Raw genomic sequence first — 21,771 nt, forward strand, 5'->3', positions numbered from 1 at the left:
GAATATCATCATTCAACATAAAAATAATTGGTAAAGAAGGTGGCATTTTTAATTATTAACCTGATAATTCTGGTTTTGTTTTTAACTTTTTACCTTTGCTGTGCCCAAAAGCAAAGGGCACCTAGTCCAGTTTGCCATGCCCTTGCAATTAGTTTTGCAGGAGGGAATTTTAGAAGTTGAGTCTCTATGTTACTTTACCCTCCAAGGAGATTCATAGTATCTTAGAAGATAAGAAAGTGGAATTTCCTCAGCATCTTCATGCACTAAACCCAAGAAGTTGAACATTGAGTCAGCAGATAATTCTAAGTGCATACTGTATTCCAGGCATAATTATCAGATCCAGATGTTAAATAAAGACTTTTCAGTATTGTTTAATTACCAGTAGTCATTTAAAAGGAAAAAAGGAGATTAGAATCAGCTCTGCCCTTTGGCCTGAGATACCAGATAAGGGCAACCAGAAGTTTGATGTAAAATGGGCAGAGGAATTAAGCAACCCTGTGAATTCTGACAGTAAACAGGAGCTTGCTTTCAAAACAAACCTGCCAGCTAGTGTGGTGTTTTGTCTTTTCAAGGAAAACTGTTTGTCATTGTTGAAATGTTTCTTTTCAATGAAGAATCCTGCAGGAAAAATTAGACCAGCCCGTCTCTGCTCCACCATCGCCTAGAGATATCTCCATGGAGATTGATTCTCCAGAAAATATGATGCGTCACATCAGGTTTTTAAAGAATGAAGTGGAACGGCTGAAGAAACAACTAAGAGCCGCTCAGTTACAGCGTACGTAGCCTCTGGTTTCACTAGTTTTATGCCCGTAGAATTAATAACTTTACCAAATATAGGGTATTACCAATATTGAATTACCATTGAATATGCAATAATTAAATTCATATATTACTGATGCATGTTTACCTAAGTTTATTATCCTGGAATGGAATCTTTTTTTTTTTTTTTTGAGTGTTATAGTAGGGGAGAACAAAACCATTTAGAATACTTCCAGAAAATAATTCAAGTAATTTCAGCAACATCCAGGATCACAGGTAACATTTTAAATCTTCTCTGCCATGTTTATCTCTAGGATTGTGCTGACAAAAATATTGCAGCAGACCTCAAAAGCACTTTCAAAATATTAAGGCAGAGAGTAGTTTACCTTCCTTACTACTACATTCAACCTTAGCTGACATTTGTTCTTGCTATTTGAAGAGTAAATGCTTTTGAAATGTATACTTAATATTTTGGAAGAGGCTAAGATGTTGAATTGAAAAATCAAAGGACTAGATTTCTGAATACTTGATTAGGTCCCTGTGTAGTTTCTTGGGTCTCTCCTATTTGTTTGTTTTTGGCTGTTCAAATTTATTTTTTTGAACAGATAATTCAGTGAAAGGTATGCAGTGAAAAAAATGTGTCTTCCTCTCATTCCTAGTCTCTAGCCACCCTATTCCCACAATTTATACATTTGTACTGTATTCTTCCAGATATATTTGTGTGTAAACTTATTTATACAAATACAGTTGACCCTTGAACAACATGGGTTTGAACTGTGCTAGTTTACTTATATTGTGGAATTTGTTTTTCAATAAATACAGTTGTCCATTCATATCTGGAGGTTCTGCATCCAAAACCAAAGATGGGTGGCAAATACAATATTCATGGGATGTCAAATCTGTAGGTGTGGAAAGCTGACTTTTCCTATCTGTGGGTTCCTCAGGGCTGACTGTGGGACCTGAGTATGCACACATATTGATATACTTGGGAGTCACAGGTTCTGAGGGACAGCTGTAGTAACACAATGAACACACTCCTTTTTACACCTTTCTTTTTTCGCTTACTATGCATTGTAGTTTTTCCCCTGCCGATACACACAAAGCTGCCTTCATCCCTTATTTAAAGGCTGCATAGTATTTGATTGTATGGATATGCCATAATTCAACTAGTTCCATACCAGTGGCCCTTTTTTGGTTGCTATGCTACAACCACAATGAACATTTCTGTACACATGTTTGATACCTGTGCAAGAACACCTTCAGGATGGATTCCAGAAAGTGGATTTGTTGGGCCACATGGAATATGCATTTTAAAAAGTTCAGTGGTTCTTACCATTGTTTTCTTCTCTGAAGTTCCTTACAAATTCCTGTGCCGTGGAGCATCTGGGATGGTGCATCAGCATCATCCTTGGAGCCTTTGAGAAATATGGTGTGGTAGTTTGCTATTTCTGCTATTAGAAATTACCACAAACCTAGAGGCTCAAAACAATACAAACTTACCATCTTACAGTTCTAAGATGGGACTCGCTAGGCTAAAATCAGGGTGTCATCAGGGCGGCCATCCTTCTGGAGGTTGTTGGGGAGCCTGTTTCCTCGTCTTTTCCAGCTCTAGAGACTGCCTGGATTCCCTGGCTCGTGGCCCCTTCCTTGCAGTCGTACCACCCCACCTCTGCCTCTGTTGTTACATCTTCTTTTCACTCTGATTCCCCTGCCTCCCTTTATTAGGATCCTTGTGATTATGTTGGGCCCACTCTGATAATCTAGGATAATCTACCCATCTGAAGCGCCTTAACTTAATCACTTCTGTGAAGGCCCTTCTGTCAAGTGAGGTTAGTAGCATTTATAGGTTTTGGGGATTAGCATGTGGACATCTTTAGAGAATCATGATTCTAGCACCATACAGGTTTCTGGGCTTACTCCATGGAGTAAAAAAGGGGCATATTAAAAATATGTGTATAAGTAATCCTGATGTGAACCTCAGGTTGATAATTACTATGTGTGTTCATTCAGTGAAAATCAAATGAGATATATCAAATAGTTATAAAATATTAATTATTTTAAGATTTTTGAGTTTTTACCATGTGAGTACACAAATATCTTTCAGCACCTTCCTGAACTCTTTCCAGTGCTGTCAGTTTGCATTTTTCCTCCTCATTTATACTGCTCCATTGTGCCCCTAGCAAAAGTTTTAGAAGGAATTTGGGGAGAATTTATGCTTACTACTGTCTCCATACTGCACTGTTTAGCCTCTGAAGAAACTGCAGATACTAACAGAGGCATTTGTAAGTGCTATTTCCGATTTTGTGAGGACAGAGAAAGCTGAACTAAAGAAGCCGCAGTGGCACTTAGCTGCTTGCAGTGATTGGATTGGGCCTAAAGGATGTGTTAATGACTTTTCATCATCCATTCCTTGCGTTCTCCTTAGGTTAGATGACCTGGGCCTCTTTTGGATGCAGCTGTGGGAGGTGGCTCCTCATCCTCCAAGCCTGACTGCATCTGAACTTGAACGTCTCTCTCAACAGTTCTCAGTAATGTTTGAATGTTGGCATCTCCTGGCCAGCTTTTGATAGACCAGTGGCTAGGACTTATCCTTGGAATTCTGACTTAATGGGCTTGGGGTATGGTCTGGGCACTGGTATTTCCTAACCATGAACTTGAAAGGGAATGCAAGCCATGCAGACCTTTGGATCATTTGGGAGCCACCTCTTTGGAATCTCTGTGGAAGTCATCCTCAGTTCACACCATCTTTGACTAAATAGAGTAAATCCTTACTTCACATCATCCTTGGGTTCTTGGAAACTGAGACTTTAAGTGAAACAACTTACTGTATAACCAAACCAATTTTACCATAGGCTAACTGATACAAAGAAGAGTTAAGTTCCTGTGGCATACATATGTTGTTTCACTTAAAGTCACAGTTTCTAAGGATCTGTGGATGATGTTAAGTGAGGGCCTACTATATTGGGAGATGGCTGTAGACCTGGGGAGATACAAGCTGTGGCCTCTAAGTACTAGGGAGCTCTGTGTGCAAGAGGAAGGAGGAGGACTCATAGGAACAGATCCAGTCAGGTGATGCTGTGTGCCAGCAGGGGGCAGCCAAGGAATGCTCTGGTGACAACCTTCTGTGTATGAGTCTGTGACACCAAGAGGTGTTGGGCCTGGTGCCTTCTCTGTGCCTCTGTCTTCTAGGTCAATTGCTGAACTGCCAGGAAGTCTTCCCAGCCAGTCACTGCAGGGGACATTCTTATCTATAGATATATTGTTTAAGGATCCCCCTGCTGAGTTCCCAACCCCCCCACCCCCGGCCACCCCAGTGCTAAAGGATTGCCATTTTCTTTGAAAGACAGTGTTCTCTGGTTATTGTTCTTGGAGCCTCACTAATCGTTAATTCTGCAAAGGATTCCATGGCAGTCTCCAGCACCTTTCCTGTAAAAGGCATTATAAGATTCCTATTGTGGAAAAGAAGGTCAGCGTGCTCTGACAGTCACCCTTCTAGTTCTAGAAACAGCAAATACTCCAAGGGGTCAATCTTTTGTTTCCTGTAGAGCTAAGTGAAAAATTCTGCATGCTTGCGTATTTGGGATGAAATAATTTAGTCGTTTATATTAAAAGTGTACTTTGTAAATATTTTCCCAGCATGCCTTCAATTAAAGAGATTTTTGCGTCTGGATTAGACAGCAGGGTTTCTGGCTGTGTTGAAACAGCCAAGGGATTTAGTGTTTAGTGCACGTAATAGTGTTTAATAATTTTGATATTTTTATTTGAATTTCTAAAATAAGGATATTCAAGAGCTTTTGTATATTCTGTAATGATGCTGTCTTGGAAACCATTGAATACTTATCAGAAGTATTTATTGGCTAAAATGTCAGACTTTTGTAGAGTTGCTTAAAACTAAAACTAATTTGATGGGCATTGAGAGTTGAAATAGAGTCAGTCTGTGGGAGAAAAATGCTCAATGTGGCATACAGCTCCTTCCTTCTTCCCTAAATTTGGACCGAACTGACAATATGGAACAGCAGCCTACAGGAAACTCTCTTAGATGTGCTTATGGCTACTCTGAATTTGTAACTGCTTTTCAGAAAAGATAAGTATATGGAGATTTTACTTTTCCCAAGTTCATTGACAAAGACAAGGAAAAGAAATGAAGCAAGAAGATGGGTAGACACCACATTTTGTATTAGATAATTCTGGTTACTTGGTAGCAGATTCTGCGTGAGATAAACCAGAAAGGAATGGGGGCGGCGGGGAGGTTGTCAAAAGAGGAAGGAAGACGTGTTTTTCTTTTTTTGGAAGGTTGCGGAGTATGGCACAGAATCCTGTGAAGAATAACCTCAGAAGGACAAGAGTTTTGATGGCTCCAGGGAACTTAGCTGGAGGAGACCCTGGATCCCCATAAAGATGTCAGTTCCCCATTTCAGATTCCTGGGAAAGGTGGTCTAAGTGGCTCAGCCTGGGTCCAACATCTAGTCCCGGAGCTAGTCAGCTCTGTCCTGGGAGATGGGTGCTGTAGCAGAGACCTGGATTTGTGGGGGAGCTCCTGAGGAAAGGGTATTTGTCATAAGCAAGATGCCATCCCAAGAGGTGCCAGCTATATACAGGTCTTCACCTGCCCTCTGTCATAGCATGTGCGTGAGACAGGGTGACAGACAGCCACACACATACCACAAATTAGACTTGGAAATATTAATCTAAAGTTTTCTGGTTTACTATGTCAATGTCTATTCTCATGAAAAGAATGTTAACTGTTATCACATGTGTTCTAGTACAGTGGTTCTTGGTGTGCCACCACCCCTGTGCACAGCGGGGATGCCAACAGGTGTCACAGGTTCCCCTAGATGGCTCGCTGTGTCTGGAGTTGAGAGGCAGCCAAATTGAGGTCTGCCCGTGGGCAGAATCTGGGCCTCCCTCCTTTCCCAGCTCCAGCAATGTAGAGAAGAGCTCTGGTAGTGGCTACTTGTAGACTCAGCTACAATTCCACCATTTCCTCGTCTACTTAAAGCACTTCAGAAAGCAAATGAGTGGGAGTGACGATGCCTAACCTGCCAACACTGCCTTTTATATTTTTTTCTAAATGCAAATCATTGGTAAACTTTTATACTTGAGATAAACTTTAAATCCATATCTCATCTATGTGCAGGAGAATGAGAAAGACCATCTTTTTTGTTTCTTTGTTTTTTGAGACAGTCTTGCTATGTTGCCCAGGCTGAAGTGCAGTGGCTCAGTATTGGCTCACTGCAACCTCCACCTCCCAAGTTCAAGGAGTTTTCCTGCCTCAGCCTCCCAAATAGCTGGGATTACAGGTGCCTGCCACCACGTCCGGCTAATTTTTGTATTTTTAGTAGAGACTGAGTTTCACCATGTTAGCCAGGCTGGTGTCAAACTCCTGACATCAGGTGATCCATCTTCCTCAGCCTCCCCAAGTGCCAGGATTACAAGTGTGAACCACCATACCCGACCAGAAAGACCATCTTGTAACGGTTCCCTCTGTCTGTGGCATAGGGGCTGAACTGAAGTCTCCTTTTTTCAGATTTGGATATGATTGCATGAAACATGGTTTAATTGAAAACTCTGACTTTTCAGATTCAGAGAAAATGGCACAGTATCTGGAGGAGGAACGTCACATGAGGGAAGAGAACTTGAGGCTGCAGAGGAAGCTGCAGAGGGAGATGGAGAGAAGAGAAGCGCTCTGTCGACAGCTCTCCGAGAGTGAGTCCAGCTTAGAAATGGATGACGAAAGGTGTGTGCATGTCCTATGAGCCTTGTTTTTGTTTAAAAAATAAAACCCAGGTTCTACAGGGGTTTTCTTTGGTATCCTGTTAGGTGTATAAGGGGATAGCTTAAATATGTATTTATTGTGCTAATGAATGCCACTGCATTATAGCAGATGCCGAGAATGGGATAAAGATTGAACATTTTCCTTAAACACAAAAAGATGAAAAAAATCACCTCTAAAATTATTTGGTGGGGAGAGAAATGGAGACAGCGTTATATTAGAGAAGCAGCAGAGTTTGCATTTGTTGTTGAATTAGTTTAATCCAGTGTTATATCTGTTTAAAGCATGGGCACATATTAATTGCTGTACTGTATAAGGATAAAGCAAGCTATAGTGCAGCTCGAGGAAAACAGTGCATTTATAGGTTGAAAAGAATCAGCAGTGAAAAAATCAGCAGGGACACAGGTGGAGGTTGTTGAAATCCCAAGGACTTGTCTTAACACACTTGATAACTTTTGAGCCGTTTTGTAGCCACTTAAAAAAAAATAAAACTAATGGATTGTATTCATCTGTTCAAACCTAAGCAGTGAATCCCCTCATTGCCCCACTGTGAGTGATCTGGAATGAGAGACCCATCCTTTGGTTAACTAGCAGAAATGGTCTTGAGTGTTTGTGCCTCATCCAGTTCTCCTCCCTCTTCCTCCTCTCTAAACTTGGGATAAGGTATAGTGGTAAGAAAACAAACAAATATAAAGGGAAAAAAATGTTTAATCTGCGGAGAAACCCAGAAGTTAGAGAATTACATTTCTGCAAGGAAAGTCTCCCTTCTGGATCAGGGATGCCCTGGCATTACATGGGCCATATCTTAGTGTGAGAGGTAAGACTGAGTATTCTTGGGGGTCCCTCCAGCAGGACTGGGCATTCGGTGTCTCAAACCAGGGCTACTCATGGCTGTGACAAGTAGTACTGTCTGTTGATGCCAATACGAGCTGTCTGAAACATATAGACAATGTTAGCACATCCGCATTCTGTTTCTGTTATGGAATATATCTAGAGGACTAACAACACTGTTGATCAGTTTGCTGTGAACAGTGACATTATTGTTTAAAGAAAAATTTAAGATTATCTGTAATGAAAGTTTATATTTTTGGCCGGGCGCGGTGGCTCAAGCCTGTAATCCCAGCACTTTGGGAGGCCGAGACGGGCGGATCACGAGGTCAGGAGATCGAGACCATCCTGGCTAACACGGTGAAACCCCGTCTCTACTAAAAAATACAAAAAACTAGCCGGGCGAGGTGGCGGGCGCCTGTAGTCCCAGCTACTTGGGAGTCTGAGGCAGGAGAATGGCGTAAACCCGGGAGGCGGAGCTTGCAGTGAGCTGAAATCCGGCCACTGCACTCCAGCCTGGGCGACAGAGCGAGACTCCGTCTCAAAAAAAAAAAAAAAAAAAAGTTTATATTTTTATAATGAGAAAAAAAGGAAAACAATAACAGTTTATCCTATTTTAAATACCTATGTGTATGCTTCTTCATTGGGAAATAATAAAAGATTATTATTCTTTCTCAAAACTTTGCCTTATAAAACTACAGTTCCCTATTCTTTCTAAAATCTATATCCCTTAAGAACTATGTGACTAAAACTGCCAGCTAGAATACTAAATAGCTTATTAACTACCTTCAGATACAGATCCTATATAGCATCTGGGACCCAGTTTGGGGTAAGAGACACTCTAAGGAAATAATGTCCTCTGACTGCAGTGTCACTCGTGAAGCAGTTTCAGCCTTCCAGATAAATGTTTTTTTCCAGAGCCGGTATTCATTTCAGAAAGTTTACCCTACCTTTTGTAGGTCAGATTATCCACAGCTGCCCAATAAATACTTCCCCTACTAGGAACAATGATACTACATTTGGGAGAAAGAAAATGGTCCAGCATTTAAGAGACCACAAGATGCCTCTTGTCTACTAGTGGATGTGTAGAGTACAAGAAGTTCCACCTGTTGCCACTAGGGTGGGTCGCTCGCGCAGGATGGTTTATCAGGAAGTCTCTCAAGCAGCAATTTCTCCTCGTCAGCGCTCCGTTGCTCGTTTCACAGAGCATAAGCTGATGTTCCTGATGATCACACTTCAGCATTTTCGGGTCTGATGTGACTTCTGAATCCAGGAAAAAGGCAGACTCAGCATGGTGTGGCTAAGCGTGACCTGCTGTAGGTGTTCAGTGCTCAAGTCTCATTAAATCCTAGTGTGTGACTGACTGTCTGTTAAGCAGGACTTGCTTGTAAACAGTTGATACTCAGTTCACAGGAATAAGTATCTGTAGGCTTTAATTTTATGACATAAATGTCAGAGGGCTTGCTTGGTTTTGAGTTTCAAATAACAATGTAAATGTAGGCACTAACACGTGAATATCTTTGTAACTCTTGGGACAGTGAAGGTGAATTCCAGCATAGCTGTTGTGTGGTGGAGGAAAAACTGGTCCTCTCTGTGGTGTAGTGCACCTCTTTCACCCGGCTTCTATCCTGAGCTAAAACATCCTAGATCTCCCAACTGGTACCCCTTGGAGTGAGGTTTGTCAAACAGCAGAGTGGTGTCACTCAGGAGTCCATTTTATAAATACCTTCTAACTGTAACATCAATGTAAACATTCAGGATTTTGACCTCAAGGTGTGAACCCCAAACATTTTCTCCTAAAAACTTTCTTAAGGACTATTTAAATACAGGGGGTTTTATCATTTCCTCCTCTCTCCTCTTAGGTATTTTAATGAGATGTCAGCACAAGGATTAAGACCTCGCACTGTGTCCAGCCCGATCCCTTACACGCCTTCTCCGAGTTCAAGCAGGCCTATATCACCTGGTGAGCATATGTCTTTGGCTATTTTGGTGACTGATTCCTGGTACGTTGAATAGACAACTGTGACTATGCTCCCTTCTAGTGTATAAAAATCTTGGAAACATAATAATCATGTCTTTTTCAAAAACATCAAAAACTCATCACTCTCAAGGCTAAGAGTCTGAAAATTTTGAGCATAAATGCTATAGTGTCAGCTGGTGGTTCTCTTTTTTTTTTTTTTTTTTAAATCTAAAAGGAATTTGACTTTAAAACACCTTTTTAAAATGAAGAATGTCTTTGAGTATGATTTTCAGTGCTGATGGGTAGACAAAAAAGCCTTAGGTAGATTTCCAAGATGCATCATAGCACACGTTTTATGGGTTCTTTTACAATATTCCACATACATTAATCTCATTTTTGTCCTCAGAATAATTAATGTAGGCATCATGTTCCCCATGTTAAAATGAGGAACCAGCAATTCAGAGGGTCACTACTGGTTACACAGCCAGGAAGGGGCAAGGCAGGGCCTGTCTGTTTACAAAGCCTGTGTGTTCTTTCTAGCATGAGCTGCCTCCTGATATTTCCACTGATTGGTGAGTGGGACCTGGCCCTAGTAGGCAGGCTGCAGAAGAGGGAACGAACTTCTGTCAGGAGTGAACTTCTGTCTGCTTCTGGCTTTGCCCTCACAGCCTTTCCCTCAAAGGCTTGCTTGTCTCCATCTGACCCCAGAAACTCTTTCCTGAGCTCTGTGGCTCAGTACCAGCACAGCGTGGGGCTCTCAGGCCAGGAAGACAAGTAACTGATCCAGTGAGAGAGAAAGAGGAAGCAGAGGGTGGAGTGGGTGGCCAGTGGAATAGGGGGAGAAAAGAAAAGGTGATGGGCCAAAGAATCGCATCTTGTTACCAAAATAATGAGACTGATTTTCTTTGGCTTGCTGGTAAGCAGATTTTCAACGGAGTTGGGAGAAAAGTGTGGAGGGAAGGGTGACAGAGGCAGAGTTTTGCAGCAGAATAGAGTGGGGTGACTGCTTTGAAGGATGGCAGCATAAAGTTTTTATAAAGTGAAACAGCTTTGCATCAGGATAACAAAAGTTCACAGCACTGTGCTGCCGTTAACTTTTTTTTTTTTTTTTTATTTAAAGAGGCAATCAAAAGATAAAAGTCAAAAGTCTAGTACAAAGGGAGGCCGCCTTTGTACCGATGGGCCAGTGTGCTCTCTGGTGTCAGGCAGGGGTAAAGATGCTGATTGCAAAGCAGAAGGACTTTCTATCAGAGATCAGTGGCGCGATCATCACAACTTGTTCTTGCCAAAAGGATGTTCCCAAACCTGTTTCTTCCACCCTCCAGTGCCATTAAATCTCTCTTCAGAGGCTTCTCTTCTAGCTGCCTCTCAGTTTTCCCAAAATAGCACTTGGGTTTCATTACCATGATAAAGGTCCTTTTGGCCTTTTGATTTATTGATGTAAAAGGAAGTCATGAGTCAGGAAGAAGTAAAATGGAGGATTATTTCATTATTTTGTGATAGTGATGCTGATTCATATTAAATATAATTTAATACCCTGTTTGATTTATTTAAACCTAAAGCCTTTGAGGCATGTAATTTCCGATTGATTAAAAAGATTGTTGCAATCGTTGAGAAAAGAAAAAGAACGAATGTCAGACCTTGGTTTGGAATATTCCTTATATTTTAACAAAGATTCTTCAGAAAAATCTTACTCTATTTACGTAATTTTTACTTTCACTGTGCCTGTACCTACATCAAGTGTGAGGCTTGCTTGGATAGGTAAGCTATTTGACTTTTCTTAAACTATGTCATAAGTAACACCTAGATTTTTTCCTTACAGCTAGCCTAAATGAGAATATTTTTATCCTGTTTTAAATTCTATAACATCACCAAAGGAGATTTTATCTATTTGGCAGCCGAATTACTCTATTCTGATCTAGTACGTTGTAGTGCTATACATAGTGGTAGTAGATCACCAAAATCTGAATATTCCAGTTTTCTTTTCACATTAGTTTTTATTGGAAACATTTGTGGCTCTGAGTATTAAGAATATCTAATCACTTCCTTAGTGGAAATACGCTGTTTGAATAGCATTCATTTCCATTTTAAACATATTGGCTCTGAATTGTCCTCCCTTTCTGGTTGACGTTGGAAATCTCATGTTTTCACTAACTTGTTGAAGTATTGGAAATTACATATTGAAAATGTACTTGAAAATATGTAGCCTAAAACTAAGAAAGAGTATCATCTTTATTATATTTGGACTGCTTTTATGAATTATATATAAGAAGAGTGTTATCTTTTCAGGTTGTCCATCATTTTATGCAGTGTAATAAAGGACATTCTCAGCCTGTTTTGATGTGTCTGAATTAAGGATAGGTGATAATGAGATCTAAAAAATAGGTCTGCACCGTCATAGCAATGAACATACCCCACAGATAATGGTTTCAAATTCCTTTCGCCAATTGAAAGAACTAGAGCTATTTGGAGAAGTGAATATTTCTAGAGCTGGGGCACAGAATGTATGAGATGAGCTGGGTGAGATATCTGGTAGTGCAAAAGAGTAAAGAAGTGCCCAGACAACAAAGTGATGAGGGTATGTCAGAGGGATACAGGAGCTCCCAGACACCAAAACTGGAACAATTTGAGCAGTATTAATTACTATATTATAACATTATTTAACATTATAAAATATAATTCAAACATCAAACAAATATCCAAAGTCCATACTGATATGAATAAATGACGAAATAAATAAACAAGGGAGAAGACACAAATCCTCACGGAGAGCATTCCAGATAATATATGTAGATATTCCATCCTCAAGGAGGTGGAAATAACTCTACTCCTTAAATGTGGGCTATGCAACTGTGAGGTCAAGTGTAAGATGAAAACCTGGCAAAGGAGTTTAGGAAGTTGCTACCAGAAAAGTGGAAAGAAAATTGATATATGATGTCACTGAGGTCAAGGCAAAGAATTTCACCAAGAAGGGATTGTTCAGCTGCAAGGTCAAGTAAAATTAGGAGTGGAGATCTGTGATGGTGACTGGCAGCACAGAACTCACCGCTGACCTTAGCTAGAGCAGTTTGTGATGGAGTGGTAGGGACAGAAGCCAGATCAGATAGAGTTAAAGAGGATATTGTATCTAAATTGTTTGAATTTTAACAAGGAAGATGTTTTCATATATAACTTGTATGTGTCAAATAGGAAGAAAAGGTGCCTGCCTTTAATTTGTTTCCACAATTTTTTTTTTTCTTTAGCAAAGATATATTAAAACTTGGGGGCTGGGCGCAGTGGCTCACGCCTGTAATCCCAGCACTTTGGGAGGCCAAGGCAGGCAGATCACAAGGTCAGGAGATTGAGACCATCCTGGCTAACACGGTGAAATCCTGTCTTTACTAAAAATACAAAAAAATTAGCCGGGTATGGTGGCAGGTGCCTGTAGTCCCAGCTACTGGGGAGGCTGAGGCAGGAGAATGGCGTGAACCCTGGAGGCAGAGCTTGCAGTGAGCCGAGATCGCGCCACTGCACTCCAGCCTGGGCAAAAGAGTGAGACTCCGTCTAAAAACAAACAAAAAAAAACTTGGGGGCAGTCAGAAGGGTATAATAAACCAGAAATAAAATCCAGAATTCTTTCATCCAAAGGCAGTGTTAATGTTTTAGTGTTTTCAGGTGTCTCCTATCCTACCCCTTGCAATTTTCCTTCAGGTAGTTGGTTCCATACATATTATGAAATGCTTTTGTATCTTGTTTTATATTGCTTAATGTGTTTTCTCAGTCATGAGTCGCTTTTAATTAATCATTTTTTAAATTTGCAGTCTTGACAGTGAAATAAATCTTAGAATTTTGGCTTTTGTTAATACATTTCCGTATCAAAGCAGAAGAAGTTTATTCCAGCAAAGACTTGATATAAAACCATAGGACTATACTTAGTAAGCTGGTGTTTGTGGTTTGGCAATGTCAACTTAGGTTTTGGTGGGGAGGGGTTATCCTTTATTGTATTCCTGGGTCAGAGGGTGAAGATGCATGATAATTAGAACTTAAGGAAAAACAAAAATCAATAGTACATGGTTTCCAACCTCTAAGAGCTTGTAATCAACAGCAGGGCCTATAGAAGTAAGTTTAAAAAAAAAAAAAACTTTAATACAAGGCTAAATGTAATAAATTGCATAAATTGTGTACATTTTATACCCTTTAAAAAGTTATGTAGTTAAACAAATGGCAGTATGTCTATTCAATGGAATACTGTTCAGCAATAAACAGATTATTGACGCTTAGAACAATTTGGGTGGATTGCAGGGGCATTGAACTGAATGAAAAGACCTAATCTCAATGGGTTACCTACTATAAGATACCATCTCTACAACATTTGCAAAGTGACAAAATTATAGTGATAGAAAACAGATCAGTCATTGCTAGGTTAAGATTAGGAGAAGGATGGTTGAGCTGTACACATGCATAGGCACACAAAGAGCACACATGGAAGCTGATGAAATCCAAACAAAGTCTGTACCTTAGTAACTAGTATTGTACCAATGTCAATTTCCTAGTTTTGACAATGTGTTATTGTTATATAGGGTATAATCAAGGGAAGCTGAGTGAAAGATATGTGGGAACCGTGTAATATTCTTGCAGTTTCTTGTGACTTATAAACTATTTCAAAATAAAAAGTTACAATAATAATTTTTTTAAACCCAAGTAAAATAGTTTAAAAAGAGGTTCAAAGAAGAGAGAGTGACCAGCTTAGAGAGCTTTTGAGATGGGCTTTGAGAGGAGTTAATGAGCTAAAGCATATCAGACCTTACTTTTGCCCGGCACTCTCAAAGCATTTTGTGATATTATCTCATTTCATCCTCATGACAACCTTGCAAGGTAGCTACAGTATTCCCATTGAACAGCTCAGGAATCTAAAGCACAATGAGATTAAGGAACTTGTCTACTTAGTGCCAAGTGTCAGAGCTAGGATCCAACATAGTCTGGCTCCAGACTCTGTGGTCCTTGCCTTCTGCAAAGGATGAGTGAGGTGCTGATTGGCACTGGGAACAGGAAGAAGCTATGGTAAAGAAGACATTCTCAGGCTAGGGTACACCATTAACAGAGGCATGGAGGTCTGAATCAAGAGCAATAAAATCACTGTGGTTCTCTTCACAGCTGCCCTGGGGTCCAGCTCCCTGGAGAGTCTGATTCATTGGTTTGGGATAAGGCAAGCAGAACTTTGATATTCACTGTTGAGAACTACTGACCTGGAGCATCAGAATATAGTTTGAAGCCAAATGCAGAAGTCTTGATAACAGCTAGAGAAGGAGATTTTTTTTTTTCTTTTTTTTTTTTGAGATAGAGTCTTGCTGTGTCGCCCAGGCTGGAGTGCAGTGGCACAATCTTGGCTCAGTGCAACCTCCGCCTCCTGGGTTTACGCAGTTCTCCTGCCTCAGCCTCCCCAGTAGCTGGGATTACAGGCGTGCACCACCACGCCTGGCTAATTTTTTGTATTTTTAGTAGAGACAGGGTTTCACCATGTTGGCCAGGCTGGTCTCGAACTCCTGACCTCGAGTGATCCACCCGCCTCAGCCTCCCAAAGTGCTGGGATTACAGGCATGAGCCACCATGCCCGGCCAGGATTTTTTTTTTTTTTTTTTTTAATAAGTAGGCAATACTCATAATTACCCTTCAGAAAAATTAACTCGGTGATACCAGAAAATTGACTGTATTTTTTTAAAATGAACTGAATCCCCTATTTGGAGACAAGGATCCACTATTTTGAGACAGAGTCTTGCTCTGTCGCCCAGGCTGCAGTGCAGTGGCACGATCTCAGCTCACTATAAACTCCACCTCCCAGATTCAGGTGATTCTCCTGCCTCAGCCTCCTGAGTAGCTGGGATTATCGGCACACACCACCACGCCCACCTAATTTTTGTATTTTTAGTAGAGATGGGGTTTCATCATGTTGGTCAGGCTGGTCTTGAACTCCTGACCTCATGATCTGCCCGCCTCGGCCTCCCAAAGTGGTGCAATTACAGGCATGAGCCACCGCGCCCAGCCCACTTTTATATTTTATTGCCTTTCTCTTAAATGTAATCACTTTCATATGAAATAAAATTAAGATTTTATTCTCCAACGTTATTTTAAAGAAAACAACTTCTTTCTTTTCCCAGATGAGTAAAGTTCTTGTGATTCCAGTAAATACCACATTAAACAACCACTTAGTTCCCAAAGACTTGTCCGTTATCCCGGACCTCCATTATGTAAATGTGAATAAAACTCCACAATTAGAAATGGAAATATGTCAAATAGAAAGCATCACTAATTGATCATCAAATCACAAAATAAACTGTTAGTATTAGATGTTGAGGGCACAGAAAAGTCCTGTGATAATAGCACAACTAAAGGAAGGCTTAGCTGAATATCTCTGTCATGGAAACAAAAAAGACAGATGGAAAAGCATACTTAACAGCTTCTTGTTTTTACGTAATTCAGAAAAGCAGTAAGTAGAGTTCACATTGCTTGGCCTCTAATAGCTGATAGTAGGTTCAGAGTGATTGTCCATAGGTGATTTCTATCCACATTTCCCCAAAGAGCTCCTTTGTTTTCCCTTTTCCCTTTGCCAGTATGGAGCCTACCCCGTGCTAGGTATTGTGGTAGATGTTGGGAACTCAAAGGTGTAAAGAAAGCTAGCCACATTTGTGCAGTGATGAAACAAGTAATACCCCAGACCAGCTGGTGACTTCTGCACTAACTCTTGGAAACCAGGGCTGCACATGCCACATGTAGATGAGGATCACTTTTAGATGTTTTCAGAATATGAACCCCAATCAAAACCTGTCTAACAGTAAGGAGAGTCTGGACATACAGATGTTAAAAACACAGTGGAGATGATCCTGGAGTCCTAGATGAAGACTACGCACAACATTATGGTGGACTGGGGTTTGTTTCTTCCTTAAATACCAGGTTCTTTGAGGGAACATTGGCAGGGCTTTTGTTCCTTGTATTGAATATCCTCAAGTTGTGAGATTCCCAGTGTTTTTGTTTGCTGTTATGGCTGAGACACACACACACATACACTCTCTCTCTCACTCACTCACTCTCTCTCTCTCACTCACTCACTCACTCATGCCCACACTCTCCCTATCTTCTTCTTGTTTTTTTTTTTTTTTTTTTTTTTTTTTTTTTTTTTGCTAGGAGGTTGAGTTCTTTGGCTACTTAATATCTATCTCCAGTTTGGTCAATTATTGATACATTTTTTGACACTTCTGGTTTTCTTGCATTTGATATTTACTCCTTTGCTCTATTTTCTCTACTTTATTCTTGTTCCTTCTCATGTCTTTTGCCTTCTTGAATCTCAGTTGAACTCCTGACAGGGTTTGACTTTAAAAAATCATTATTGTGGTGAGACCTCTTAATATAAGTTCTATCCTCGTATTTTTAAGAGTATAATACAGTACTGTTAACTATAGTACAACGGTGTGCAGCAGCTCTCTGTAGCTTACTCGTTTTGCTTAACTGAAACTTGATGCCTGCTGAGTAGCAGTTCACCACCATTCTACTCTGTGTCTATGAGATTGGCTATTCTAAACTCCTCGTATAGGTGGAACCATGCAGGATTTGTCCTTCTGTGACTGCCTTATTTCACTTAGCATAATATTCTCCAGATTAATATATGTTATTGCATATGGCAGGATTTCCTCCTTTTAGACTGAATATTCCATTGTATGTCCATATATACCACATTTTCTTTATCTGCTCATCCATTGATGGACAGTGAGGTTGTTTCCACATTTGTTTGTTTTTTGTTTGTTTGTTTGTTTTCAGACGTCGTCTCACTCTGTTGCCCAAGCTGGAGTGCAGTGGCGCAGTCTCAGCTCACTGCAAGCTCCGCCTCCCGAGTTCACACCATTCTCCTGCCTCAGCCTCCCGAGTAGCTGGGACTACAGGAACCCACCACCTTGCCCGGCTAATTTTTTTGTATTTTTTTAGTAGAGACGGGGTTTTGCAGTGTTAGCCAGGATGGTCTGGATCTCCTGACCTCATGACCTGCCTGCCTCAGCCTCCCAAAGTGCTGGGATTACAGGCGTGAGCCACCACGCCTGGCCTCCACATTTTTGCTATTGTGAATAACACTGTAGTGAATATGGGAGTGCTAATATCTCTTTGAGATCCTGATTTCAATTATTTTGTATAAATACCCAGAAGTGGGATTGCTAAATCATGTGGTACATGTAGTTTTAATCTTTTGAGGCATTTTCATACTGATTTCCATAGTGGATGCACCATTTTACATCCCTACCAACAATGTATAAGGATTTTTTCTCCATATCCTCACCACCCCTTGTTATCTTTTTTCTTTCTTTTTTTTTTTATAATGGCCAACTTAACAGTTGTGAGGTGATATCTCACTGTGGTTTCGATATGCATTTTCCTGATGGTTAGTGGTGATAATCATCTTTTCATATGTCTATTAGCACATTTGTGTATCTTTTCTAGAGAAATGTCTATTCAAGTTCTTTGTGCGCTTTTTTCATTGGACTATTTGAGTGTGTTTGTTTGCTTTGAGTCATAGGAGTTACTTATGTATTTTGCATATTAACCCCTTACCAGGTATATGGTTTTCAAACATCTCCTCCCATTCTATAGGTTGCCTTTTCACTCTGTTGACTGTTTCCTTAGCCCAGAGCTTTTTAGTTGAATGTAGTCCCACATGCTTGTTTTTGCTTTTTTTTTGTTGCCTATGTCATATCCAAGAAATCATTGCTAAGATCAATGTCAAGGAATTTTTCCCCTATTTTCCTTCTAAGAGTTTTATAGTTTAAGGTCTTATAGTTAAGTCTTTAATCCATTTTGAGTTGACTTTTGTATATAGTGTAAGATAAGGTCCAGTGTCACTTAATGTTAATATCCAGTTTTCCCAACACCATCTGTTGAAGACACTGTCCTCTTTCCTCATTGTGTATTCTTGGTGCCCTTTCTGAAGATCAGTTGACCATATATGTGTGAGTTGATTTCTGGGCTCTCTATTCTATCCTAGGAATTAATTTTTATTGCCCTTGTTATCCACACCATTTAGTGAGCCCACCGTTCTTTTCATCTGTTTGTATTTTTGTGGGTGATGGAGAACTACTGCAATTTAAAACCTCCTAGACAGTTGAAGACACCAGATAGTTGAGCTTAAAATGATACTTGATTTGTTGTTATATTTCAGGTCTATCATATGCAAGTCACACGGTTGGTTTCACGCCACCGACTTCACTGACTAGAGCCGGAATGTCTTATTACAATTCCCCGGGTCTTCACGTGCAGCACATGGGAACATCCCATGGTATCACAGTAAGTGTCCACGGGGTAGGAAGCAGCACTTCACTCCTGAAAGTGGTACCGACTGGTGTTCCGGAGGACAGCATCGGTGCTCTTAGACATTTGCCCTTCTTCCTGCCTCCTCCATCGTTCACCTTGAAACTGTAGAGACTTCAAAACAGTTTGATACCAAATTCTGGTACTGAAACTAAAATCCTTCCCAGGAGACAAAACTTTCACTTCACTTCCTATGAAAAATTCCCCTTTGTGAAATATAATTTGAACTCTGGCCAGTGCTTTGATTGAACTCTGGCCAGCTCCTTGCTATAAAGCATTATTGTTGGTTGCCATAATGTCTAAAGATATTTATTGTCCGCACCTTCACAGTTCACTGACCTTCAGTATTCTTCCTGAAGTTCGCCTTATTTGTAATGTTACTCAGAATTTTCTCTCCGTGAATTACAAGGAAGCTTAAGTGCATCTGGTTCCAACTCTACCCAAGGGACTTTTTTCTTTAGAGCCAGCAATATAGTTGACTAATAGAGCCATAAGCAATATAGCTAGTAGAGTGAGAGTATTAAGGGTATTTCCAATAACAGAAATACCCATATTTCAAAGAATAAATTCCAATATTTTAAAGAAGAACCCTATTCTAAAAATGCACTTAAGGTATTTCTGAAGCTGTTTTGCCAGTTTGATGGACTTTATGGAAAAGTAGGAACTTTTTTTCTTTTTCCTCACTCTGTCATCCAGGCTGGAGTTAAGCGGCATGATGCCCGCTCACCTCAACATCCACTTCCTGAGCTCAAGGGATTCTCTGGCCTCAGTCTCCCGAGTAGCTGGGATTACAGGCACATGGCACCACACCCGGCTACTTTTTGTATTTTTAATGGAGACAGGGTTTTACCCTGTTGGCCAGGCTGGTCTCGAACTCCTGGCCTCAGGTTATCCACCCACCTCTACCTCCTGAAGTGCTAGGATTACAGGTGTGAGCCACTGCGCCTGCCCTCAAACATAAAAACATTTTTGTTGAGCTGTATCTTTCAGGATATGGACAACTTGTTGGAGATAAGCAATAGAAGGAATTGGTGACACACACTGAAAGAAAGATTTAAGGGGATATTTTACAGCTCTCATTGAAGGACCCAAGTCCAGCAATTTGTTCAACACAAGTTGTGCAGTCATTTTCTGTAGCTTTTTCGTAGGTGGAAGTGTAAACACTGCCTTATTTAAATTTTCTTCTTAGTTCAGAAACCAGTAGGGATGAAGAAAGAAATCCCTGGTTTCTTGTCTTTGTTGGTTAGTGTTTGATTAGTCCCAGTGCCAAGTCAGCCTGTGTTGGGTAGAGTGAGCCATCTGTACCTAGACTGACTTGCTGTTCCTGTCCCCTCTGCAGAGGCCTTCACCACGGAGAAGCAACAGTCCTGACAAATTCAAACGGCCCACGCCGCCTCCATCTCCCAACACACAGACACCAGTCCAGCCACCTCCGCCTCCACCTCCGCCACCCATGCAGCCCACGGTCCCCTCAGCAGCCACCTCGCAGCCCACTCCTTCGCAACATTCGGTGCACCCCTCCTCCCAGCCTTAATGCATGAGCTTAGTCTGAATTTCAAGTTGGGACTCATCCAATGGAGCCGTCTACTCAACGCCAAAGGCTTCCTTCTCTGGCATATTTGGATATGACTTATTTGCACTGAGGTTATCTAGGCTTCACTATCCATTGTGTTGTAAATGTTTGTCAGAAATGCAGCCAGTGTTGTGGGTCTACAACACTAACCAGACGACTTTTTCCATCAGTGTTTTACTTGAATCTTCATGTACGTCCATTCCCTGGCTGGAACCTTCGCTATTCGGTATTTGGTATTTCAGCAGCAGTGTGCAATTTTTGCTTGGCCCAGAGCTTCATTCTCCTGGCTTTTAGGTTTGTAAAAGGAAAAGGGATATCTTTTTTATATTTTTTTCCATGAATTTGCAGTAAATTACTGAGCTGTTGTTACCCTCTTCTCTCATTATAACGGTGTTTACCAAACATACCAATAATTCAGCACTACAATTGAGACCTTTGAAAATCTGGCTTTCCGTATAGAACAGAAAGTTAGATGAATCAGTGCCCAAGACACATTTTCTGTTTAACAGAACTTTCTACAGATACACTTTTTACAGGTTATTTTCATTGTATTATTGACATCCGTGTCTCTTGTAAAACAGATGGCCTAAAGTAATGAATCATGTGGCTGTACCTTCTCCACATAAATGGGATGGATAATTATCGTATATTAAGATGTGATTCTCTTTTTTATCCTTCATGTTAATCTACCTAACCTGGCCCCCTCTAACATGAGTCGATAAATGTTGTCCTACTCACCCGTGGTTTCAATGGCTAATTAGAATGTGTTCTTTGATTTCTGCTACAGAAGGCAGTATGATTGTAACAAAAACAGTGCGGCCTCCCCTTTCATTCTTCATTTGTGTTCTCTTAAAGTAGAGTTCGAACAAATATTTTAAAGGTGCGAAATACTATTAGAAAATACTATTTGAAATGGACATTATCGGAATATCTTGGCATAATGGCCAGAAAATACTGTATTGCTTGGCAAAAAAAGAAAAAAGGTATAAAGGAAAGTAGCACATTAGCAATGATGGCTGCTCATTTCACCCAGTATAAGCAAGTGCAGTGTACAAAGAAGTATATTCTGAATACATTATTTTCATTCATTTAGCACAAATCATTTGGTTTCACTTTGCAGTGGAACACTGAGTCACTCTTTTCTTAATACTAGCAACATCTTAATTTTTGTTTTTCAGCAGTTGCTGTTTTGTACTTTGGTAGTAAAATGATTTTTACCACCTGTGTTTGCATATTTATATATGCTGTGGATGAAAATAACTTACTAGAGAATGTATATTTTATGACAAGAATGTGTATCTGTTGGATATAATCAGAGAACTGAAAAGTAATTTATCAGTAATTTTTAAGAGTCCATGTTTTGTGACAACCATCTCTAATAGCCAACTCTTTATTAAACACACTCCTAAAAATAAGGAACCATGACATTGTAGATATTTAATATTGTACAGTATAGAAACCTCCATTTTTGCCTTCGAATACATATTTAAGAGTTAACAGAATGAAAAAAAAGTCTTGTTGGATAATAGTGTTTGACTAGCATTTTAAGAACTT

At 40.3% G+C, this 21,771-nt stretch overlaps 1 protein-coding gene across 1 annotated transcript in view; it reads left to right on the top strand.

Annotated features, from left to right (window-relative positions):
• CCDC6 (coiled-coil domain containing 6) overlaps positions 1-21,342 on the top strand; it is a 117,598-nt gene extending 96,256 nt beyond the window's left edge. Inside the window, exons 5-9 of the mRNA XM_011988327.1 lie at positions 615-775; positions 6,340-6,496; positions 9,223-9,323; positions 18,496-18,620; positions 19,984-21,342. Coding sequence (XP_011843717.1) covers positions 615-775; positions 6,340-6,496; positions 9,223-9,323; positions 18,496-18,620; positions 19,984-20,178 — 739 coding nt within the window. The 3' untranslated portion in view covers positions 20,179-21,342. The remainder of the gene's footprint in view (positions 1-614; positions 776-6,339; positions 6,497-9,222; positions 9,324-18,495; positions 18,621-19,983) is intronic.
• Positions 21,343-21,771: the final 429 nt, after the last annotated feature.

This window comes from Mandrillus leucophaeus, unplaced genomic scaffold, assembly GCF_000951045.1.
Source record: "Mandrillus leucophaeus isolate KB7577 unplaced genomic scaffold, Mleu.le_1.0 Scaffold327, whole genome shotgun sequence".
Taxonomy (NCBI): Eukaryota; Metazoa; Chordata; class Mammalia; order Primates; family Cercopithecidae; genus Mandrillus; species Mandrillus leucophaeus.